Genomic DNA, 10,063 nt, shown 5'->3' on the forward strand with positions numbered 1-10,063 from the left:
ATGTGATGTTAAATGACAAATCGATCCGAGTCCGAACTCAGCGAGCCAAGTAGCAAAAGGACAAGATAAGCACAACAAACCGAGGCCGAAGAGAAGGCAAGCATCCATCGGCCGACGACGTCCCATGGCGCTTCCTCACCCTCCGCTGCGGCTCCACCACCACGCCGCCGCTCCCATGCTCCGCCGCTCCCTCTCCTCCCTCTTATCCGCCCCCGCCCTCCTCCTCGCCGCCCTCCTCCTTCTCTCCTTCCGCTCCGCCCTCCTCGCCGGCACCCTCCGTCTCTCCTCCCTCCCCGACCGCGACCCTGCTGTCGGCTCTCTCCTCCGCCGCCTCTCCTCCTCTCACGCTTCCCCTCTCTCCCCTCCTCCTCCCGCCGCGCGCCGCCGCCCCCCTTTGCTTCACCTCACCCGCCTCGGCACCCTCGACGACGATGGCCTCTTTTCCGACTCCTCCTCCTCTGCCACCGCCGATCGCCGCCGCTCCGCTGCCCTCAACGCCACCCTCCCCGCCCTCTTCCTCCACGACGGCGGCGCCGTGGGCCGCCAGAGTTCCGCCAAGCCCCTCAAAATTAGGGTTCCCGACTATGCCCCCTCCTCGCCCTTCGTCTTCTCCTTCCCCGATGCAGCTGATGCTATTGGCGTCGAGGGAGATCGAAATCGGTCCCCCGATCTGCGGATCCTCGGGCGGGGATTTGACCTCGATCCTCAAGACACCACAGCGATCCTTTACCTCCTCACCCTCCTCTCCTCCACCCACGCCCTCGCCATCCTGGGCTTCATCGTCGCCTACACCTCCGCCCTCGGTGTCGTCTTCTTCTCGATTACAGCCTTCCATCTACGGAAGCCGGTCTCTGTCATAGAGACCATCTACTCGGGTGCTCGGTTGGGGATGCGACGGCTCACGGGATTCGTGTTCTTGAGATGGGCCGCGAGGGACGCTCTGATCCAGTTCTTGTGCATCTGGTTCTTTGCCGATGTCCGAGATCAGAATGTTCTCTTCAAACTCTTCGTCAAGGTCAAGTTGATGCCTTTCTCCCTCTCGCCAGTGAACCCGTGGCCCGGGCCGGCCGATGAGGTTCTCTCGGGGTTCTTCTTTGCCTGGGCTATGGTTGACACAGTAGTGTCTCTTGTGTTTGCTGTAGTCCCATGGGTGGTCATAATGGACCATGATTTGCGGCGACGAGGCCAGGATGTGGTGAAAGAGGGGTTCTATTTGATGTCCCTCATGCCGACGCAGGCCATTTCGATCAAATTCTTGGAAGCACTGGTTTGGGGTTATCTGGGGACATGGATGGCGGCGATGGTTGGGTGGAAGTTGTTTGCAGCAGCTTTTCTTTCACTTGCAGAGGTTTACTTCATGGCTGTTTGGTTGGTATTCTACTTTGCAGCAAGATGTAAAGATGGAGAATTGATAGGGCGGCAGTTTGGAGCAAGAGATTTGGAGGATTGTCTCAATGGCCTCAGATGACTCGGAGCTCTCGAGCTGGTTGCATGATTTTGTTCATTTGGTTACCTTATTGTGATGCAACTGTGAGGTACTACTGTAACACCCTCCAACAATTTACTGTGATACAATTGCCATTTTTATGATTCCTCTCATTTTATGCTATGTTGTTATGCCTGAGTTTGTCAATGAGGAGGATGTGAATTCAAATGTACAGTTTTTGGAGGAAGGATTGTTTGTACATTATCCTGTGCATATATGAAGGTGCTTTTGGTTAGGATTCTTGTAGCTGTTAATATTTGGGCTACTGATATGAGTCTGTTAATTTTGGTCAGGATTCTTGTACATTTGAGACTTAGCATTTTTGTTATTATGCTTCTTTGCGTGATTTGTGGAGCTCATTTAATATAGAATGATGCACTTTAGTTGACATGGGGGCAATAGTGCCTTCTGTCTTTCATTATATTTTCATTTATTTGTTCTGTCAGCATTGGAAAGCATTTAGTACAGATATTATTGGTTTGAATTTTCAAGTTGTATAACTCTTCTTTGTCAATAGAACATGACAGAAATTTGCTGGCATGTCTCGAATACTATGGTCAATTCAAAGAATGATTTGGCTCAATTTTCTTATTTCTTTTCATTCTTTATTTTTTTGTTTCTTCTTTTATTTCTTTCTCTTCATCTCCCTCCCTTTGCCACCGTTTCCACTTCCTCCTCCAGTCCTGCCCACTCTCATCTGGGTGTAGCTGTACCTAAGCAAGCTGGAGGTAGAGCAAGTGTTTTTGCATAACACCACCTGGTTGTTGTTCCTAGTTTGCACAGACTGACTTTCCAACAACACTGCTTGAGGTCGCTAACACACTTGATACAACCTTGTCTTACCAATTGACATGTTAGGCCTACCATATTGTGGTCTATGTTTTGTCCTACAAATTAACCCCACACTGTGAACTGTACTCTTGACTTGTGAAGCATATCTCTCAATTATTCAAGATTATAGGAGATTTGCTGAATAATTAGAATCGATAAATAGCCAATGATTGACTAGTATAGATGCTGGTTCACGCTTTATTAGGTTGACTATGAATTTCCAAACTTGATCAAGTTGCGTCAAAAGAGATCGTATTAGGATATATAGATGTGACAATATTTTCAGATTGTCAGATTGTGACAGAGGAAACTACTATTTGATGTGAATCTCACGTCTTTGCTCAGGTTTCATAGTGCTATATATAGATGTGCAATACTTGCAGTTTGACATCAGAGAGTCCCTACTTTCCTGATGTTGTCAACAGAAAGAAAGTGGTACCTGAAATTTTCATTATTGGTTCCATCCTTATGACAACAGAAATTGTGTTGCATACCTGCTTAAACAGTATTGCTCACCTAAATGGGTGGATTTTTCTTCTTCTTTTTTCTGCTGCATGGATGGACTAAATGCTGGATGACTTAAAAAGTCAGAAAAAATTATCTCATGACAATGCTTTAGATTATAAAAGCATGTAAAACGCCGTGTGAAAAACAGACTGTGACTGCATTAGCATCGTCAAAGATTCGGAACTTTCTGTGGATGTTTCTGGTTGTCTTGTGGGTAACTCCATTTGTGAATGTAAAATGTCTTGCTGCCTTGATGTTCTTATTTTGTTCTTTTTAATTATTTTCTCCTTTCTATAATGTTGTTATGGTGGTACTGATCTACTTGACAGCTGCTCATATTAATAAGTCTGGTGCACCTTTCTTCACTGATGAAACCGCTTTAGTTTAATGTTTTCTGTTTATCTAGAAACGTTAGAGTGAGAATAGAATTGATGGATTTGAGCTGCTTATTTACTTTGGTGTGGTAGTAATGTTTGTTGATATCTCTATGCTTGCTGTTAACTGGTTCTCCTTCATACTAGACTATGTTCAACTATTGGCCAACATGATCATCTTGCAATAGGAAGAGTTTACAGGGATGGCAAGGAGAAGGTGGTTGTGGTTGTAGGCAAAGTGTTGAAGTCTGTTTTGTGCATTGATTTGATCCTCTCATTTCCAAGCAATGACTTAATTGTTCTCACTGTGATAGATAGTGTTAAACCAGGCCATCAATAAATGAAAAACAAAAAATAAAAAAATATATATAGAAGAGAATAGACAAAAATAGATTTTTGGAATCAAGTTTTCTTTATTCATCCTATTGATACAAAGAAATGTGTGAAATCATAACAACAGCAGAATGAACAAAAGTTTGGAACTGGCATATTTACCCCATACTTTAATATTACATGTATATAATTACTACTAATCATGGTCATCACTTGTCACTAAATTAAACAACATTAAAATTGTAAATACCTAAACTGCCATTTATTATTTTCACCAATTATTTTATCCCGCATGTTTCTTAACATATTTGAATGTGGTATTAATGTTAATTAGAATATCAAAAGCGATTCTATCAATGTTACAATTAACTACAATGGCATATATGAACATTTTTTAGTTTTATAATATATGTATGTATGTATCAAACTTAAGTTTAGAGGGGCAAATACAAAAAATTATTAACTTTGAAAGGAATATATATATATATATATATATATATATATATATATGTAGAACTTTGAAACATTGACCAAAAGTCTTACATTAACTTTTCCTAGATACTTAATTAATAACTTATAAATAAAAAGGACATTAATCCTAGATTTGAACTCCAAAAAGAATTATACGGCATATTATAACTATATAGATCATTTAAGAACTCTGAAAATTTTTAATTACTTTTCCTGATCTTATTAAAAGTGAGGACAGTATTTGGAACCGAGAAAAATCATGAATTTAAAATTTAGATTTAGAATAATATTAGAAAATAAAATAAATATATTATTTACTTAATGAAAGAGCGTGACTGTGAACCGACCGGACTAGCTAAACCGGAGATTGGGTCTAAAAGTACGCGACTCGATCGATCTCCGGCCTCCTCTATATCCCGTCGGATCGCCCTCCATCTCTGCGCTTCTTCTCGCTGGATTCCGGTTAGTCTCCTCCTCTTCCTTTTCTTAGACGTGCTGATTTGATCCGTGATGATTCTAGTACGGTTCGGAGATGCCCTGTTCGAGCTTGATCCATCCGGGTCGATCGACCTTGTAAACCTTCAGAACGACGCTCTGCCGGGAGGCAGCAGTGTTGTCGGGACCGGGATATTCTCTTTCTAATTCCTAGCGAAACCCTAAGTTGGATCATGTTGTGGATAATCATGACGGAACCCTAGCTTGATCATGTTGTGGTTCGGAAAAGGTTTCTTTCTCCTTGTGTTTTAGAGCTTAAACATAACTAAGATTATGGAAACTAGGGCAGACGTGTTATGGCCTAAATCGATCTAGGCTATCGGATGATGTCTACCCAGTTCAAGGTATACTGCAATGTGTAGTTCGTATTGGACGATTGATTCTTCGAGAAGGGGCGATTGGTTGCTTCGAAGTTGGAGTTGGTTTTCGGAATTGTGTGATGAAAAATATAGCACAACAGTTTTTTTGTTTTCCTTGTAATGCTATGCTATTCATCAGTGATGATTGATAAAATGCGACTACAATGTGATTCTGTTGATCGTGGGCATGGTGGAACTCTGTGCTTTGATACTTTATCTGGAAGGTGAAATTGCTTTTGTGTTCTGCTGCCTGCAATTTCTGGTAGGAAAAGGATAGCGCAGCACTTGATTTGCAGTTGTAGCAAACATTAGCGGCATATCTAATATGGAAACATACTTTGGACAAATTTATTTACCTAACTTCTAATGGCTTCACAAAGTATTACTTGTAGTCCTCACATAACAGCTACTTGTAGAGATGTCAGAGACAATGGACAGGATATGTATCTCAATGCTTAGAATTTTGATTGGAAAGATGGATGGCTTGTGAGTTGGGAGTTGTCTGACGAGATGAACTCCTTCGATGACCAATATAAATCTTCCTTTAAGATGAACCTTTCAGTGATACCATAAAAAGTATTCATTCTCAGATCCTGGCTGATGATGTAGTTGTTAAAATCTTACTAAAAAAATCTCTTCAAATGTTGGAAACCAAGTTAGTTGTTGAGCTTTGATGAAGAATAAATGCACTAATGATTTTAGTACTTGTATCATATCTACTATGCATGTATTATAGGCTGTCTCATCTTTTGTCACTCTTTCTCTGGTAGTGGATTTAGCTTTAATAACATTTATGGATGTTTTTTAATGGGAAATGATCTGGCAATGATATTTTTGTTTCATGAATACGTATTTGGGACTACTTGATCCCCAAAAGCATTATTTGTTTACCACACTCATCTTTGACATTTATACCAAACAAGTCGATTGTTGAATTATTCAAATGAAGAGTGGAATCATCAAGTGTCTCTATTAATTGCTTTATAGTTAGTTTCTGAAAATTGAGAAGAAAATTACGAAATTGTATAAAAATATTGGTACATAACCTCTATGAGAATCTAACCCTAGCACGAGACCATCACAAGATAAATTAATCATGTATCTAGCACAAGACCATATTAACCCTGCTTGTATTTCTGTCCATGCAAAATGTTAGATGAACTATTCTGCAGGTTTTAAAAGTTCATTTTGTCTTTTTCTCGTGTTCTAACTTGGTATAACAAGGCTACTTTTATTCAGATTGCTTGTTGATCATCAAACTTTGTAGAATCTGACTGAAAATAATTATTGGATGACAGGAAAAAATGGACAAGACTTCTCATTTTGCGGTTCATGCTGATGCTTCATTTGCACTTCGCGGTATGTGCAGTACATATAATTAACCATATGATATGGTTTTGATTCCTGTAGATTGAAATTTCATAAGAATTGTGAATTTCATGATGATCCAATGCTCCCCTAAAAATGGTTGCATCTTTTTATGTGAATCAATGTGTGCCAGAAACCGAGACCTGACAGACTGTTTCATTTATCATATATCCATAATGGGTTACAATCACTAAGCACATCCATAATCAGGAAAAGTTACGGGCATAAAATTTGCATGCCACTTGTATGGGAAAATATAGATATGGTGTATGCTTGATAGTTATGGATTGGTAATGTTTCTTTAACCAAGCAACACTGTGACCTCTGTGGTGACTTCAGCCAGCTACCAATATCATGCTTGTGTTGTTTATCTTCATTAATGGATTGGTCTCTGTATGCTTGCATAGTGTTTACCGTGGATGCCTTCAACCCTTGGAAATATCCATGGAAAGATTTTCTTCAATATGGATGTGACAAAGCTCTATTTCCAACATTTTCAGGCTTTCTTAGTGGTACTTCAGTATACTCAAGGATGGATAGGGGTTGCCAGAAACAACAAAGTCTGGAGCCCCCTAGGGGCTGTGGAACCGTAATGAAGCTTCCTTATGGCTGTAGTTTTCTCCCGGAGAATTCTCAGCCAATGAGCTCAATCCATGGAAGCCGAGGCATCCATGTAACCCGCACCTTGTCTGAATCCACAAGAGGAGTCGTTTCAAATCGTCCCTTATCTCCTCATCTTCCAGTGAAGAAGCCACAGCTGAGGGCAACGTTCTCGATTTCCCATCGGATATTTGGAGCTTCGCTGGCATCTGCTATATTGTTGATTCCCATTGCTTGGAAGTTCAGTCTCCTACTCGACGTGTGACGCTCGTGATCGATCACTCATTGGTGTCAATTCCAGTGCAAACGAAGCTTTTTTTATCAGCATTACTACCCAGAAGTGAGGGAACATGAACCTGTTTTATCACTATGTTGCTTGAAAAATCATCCAAAAACAATTAAGAACCAGCTGCTGGAGCAAATTCTAATTGCAGTTTTCCTGCATTATAAGGTAGTCTTTATCTTCACTTTATTCTGAGCTGATTTAGTTGTTGATATTGACCAATATGCTATCTGTGGTATGCTGTAGTCGACTTCTTGTCATGTTAGAGAACCAGCAGGTGTCCATGCTTGGTTTCCTGCAATTCATTTTTCCCATAATTCACTATTTTCATTTTAATTCAGTTATATGATTCATCATTTATTTCTGTGATAGTGCATGCTGTTACTTTTATTCATGATGATGATGGAAAAGAAAATTGCAAATGCAGACTTAGGCAGTGAAAGCTAATTCCTGCTTTTTTCATATGGTATTTCCAAGTATAAAGGCTGTGTGTATCCATTTACTAATAGAAAACATTCCACTGACTTGGACTCAGATATTGAGACATTGAATTCGCCATTGAGCTTTTGGAGAAAAGCATGCTTCTATTGTTAGTATTTGAGATTACTGGTCATCAATCATAAATCTTTTTAGTTGTAAGTTTGAAATCTGAAGCATCTACTTTCTATTTCATCGAGTGTTTCTTTAATATTCATGCGGCGTCCTTCTCTCAATTTGGTTTAGTTTCATATGTCAAATCTGATCCAACTTGCATGTTAGAGGGGATGTTAAAATTTAATATAAACTAGAATTCTTTTAATAGCTTAATCTTTTAGGATTGTTGGCCATGTAATAAAAATCTTTACTATCTATTCTGGAAGTGTAGTTCTAGCTTGCTTATAGGATTTAATCTTTTTGGGACATTTAGTTTTTGTTTCCTTTTAAGACTACCATTACTTTTGTTCAGGGGAAATGAGTTCTGCTGAGAAAGCTTTAAGAAACTTTTTCCTCGGATGAGGTCTTTTTCTACAAATTTATTGCACCCATCAGAGCCGACGATTTTCGTATTCATGAACATTAAGAGTATTGCTGGTCTTTTTTTAATATATATTTTTAATTAGTTTGAACCTACTAATTTCTTTGGTAGATATTATATTTGAAGGAATTTATATGCTGCACTAAAATTGATCGTGAGAATACCAGTTGTCAACTTTGATTGTCGGTTAGTCCGATATGTTTGAGTGTAATCCGACCCGGCCCACTTTCAAAGGAAGACATTCGTCGAGGTCGAAAACTCGGCATGCATGGATGCGAAACAGGGTAAAGTGGCTAAACTCGAGATGCCAAAGTGGCATAGAGCTATTGTCAGGGCAGCAGAAAAAGACTGTTAGATTCTGTTGATGCTCAAATTAATTTTGATCATCCTGTATGGAAGGAGGCTCTTTTTTTATCATACCCATCAGAATGGAACTCAATGGAGGATCGAATTAGAATAATTGGGAATCGATTGGTTCTATTATGTTAACAAATTGAAATGAATTGGTTTTTGGACAACTGATTATGTATCAATCAGATTAAATTAAAACGTTCATGTTTTGTACCTCTATCTTGTCTAATTATATATTATCTCTCCTAGTTAGATCTTTTTAGCATATTGATCCTTGGATTTAAAAAATTTATATTTAAATCCTTATAGTTATGAAAGTAAAATATTTAGATTTATTTATCTTAATATCATCAATTTTATTATAAAAATAAAAAAAATAATTAGTAAAAAAATAATTTTAATGTTTCAATTGGTAGTGACCAATGATATCGATGGTGGCAAACGATAGCATTGCTAGGGTCGCGAGTAGCTATTGTGGATGATGAGAGCAACGACAAGAGATAAAGGTCAATTTGCATTTGCGTTGATATCGACGCAATTATTGAGTGGTAAAAGGGTCATCGATGCAAATGTTGAGCGATCCTTTCGTAGCTTGATTATTGCATCAACGCCAATACAGATGCAGGGTGACGAAAGGACCGCTCACTATGCCAACGTTAACGCAATTGTCGAGCGACGAAAGAGTTGCTTGGCATCTGCATCGATGACCCTTTCGTCGCTTGGCAACTCTGTCGATGCTGACACAAATGTAGAGTGGTGAAAGGGTTATTCATTACGTCAGCATCAATGCAATTGCCAAGTGATGAAAGGGTTGATCGATTTTTACATCATTAGCCCTTTCATCGTTTGGCAACTACGTCGATGCCGTTGTAGTGAATGGCTCTTTTGTCACATTGCATCTGCGTTGATGTTGACGTAGTTGTTGAAACTTATCTCTTATCGCTGCTCTTCTCATCCACAACAATCATCCGTAACCCCTCACCGCGTCATTATTCGCTACCATCAATTGAAATATTGAAATTATCTTTTTTCCCATTATTTTCATGTTTTTGTTGATAAAACCGATTACGTTATGGTAAATTAACTTAAGTATAAGGATTAGAATGCTAAGGAGGTCTAACTACCAAAAGTAATCTATATTTTCATGATAATAAGCATACATTTTGATTTCCAAGAAATTCAAGTATCTATTATTTAAGACATGACATGTTGGGTAGAATATTTCTTTTATATTGTTGAACCATTTATTTTGAGTTGGATTAATATGTCAATATAATCATGTGTCATTTAATCCGGATAAAGATTCATGTGTATTGCATTTGTTGATGTTATTACTTTTTATAATATTTTATATTGTTGAAGTTTCATTTTCACCGGTGTAAAATATAAAATTATATATATATATATATATATATATATATATATATATATATATATATATATATATATATATATATATATATATATATATATATATATATATATATATATATATATATATAGTGCATTGTCCCTAACTTCATATCACGAGGAAAGACCAACCTCAACAACGTTTGAATGATACTGAGGATGTAGCACGCAAAGCAAAGG

At 38.6% G+C, this 10,063-nt stretch overlaps 2 protein-coding genes across 2 annotated transcripts; both read left to right on the forward strand.

Annotated features, from left to right (window-relative positions):
- The first annotated feature begins 28 nt into the window (after positions 1 to 28).
- LOC135652209 (uncharacterized) lies at positions 29 to 1,721 on the forward strand. The gene has a single exon (XM_065173005.1). The coding sequence runs from the start codon at positions 125 to 127 to the stop codon at positions 1,466 to 1,468; it is 1,344 nt and encodes a 447-aa protein (XP_065029077.1). The 5' UTR covers positions 29 to 124; the 3' UTR covers positions 1,469 to 1,721.
- A 2,641-nt stretch (positions 1,722 to 4,362) lies between these two features.
- On the forward strand, positions 4,363 to 7,296 carry LOC103971629 (succinate dehydrogenase subunit 3-1, mitochondrial). Its single transcript, XM_009385691.3, has 3 exons — positions 4,363 to 4,464; positions 6,155 to 6,215; positions 6,725 to 7,296. The coding sequence occupies exons 2-3, from the start codon at positions 6,161 to 6,163 to the stop codon at positions 7,087 to 7,089; spliced, it is 420 nt and encodes a 139-aa protein (XP_009383966.2). The 5' UTR covers positions 4,363 to 4,464; positions 6,155 to 6,160; the 3' UTR covers positions 7,090 to 7,296.
- The last annotated feature ends 2,767 nt before the right edge of the window (positions 7,297 to 10,063 follow it).

The sequence above is a fragment of the Musa acuminata genome, chromosome BXJ3-11, assembly GCF_036884655.1.
Source record: "Musa acuminata AAA Group cultivar baxijiao chromosome BXJ3-11, Cavendish_Baxijiao_AAA, whole genome shotgun sequence".
In the NCBI taxonomy this organism is placed as follows: Eukaryota; Viridiplantae; Streptophyta; class Magnoliopsida; order Zingiberales; family Musaceae; genus Musa; species Musa acuminata.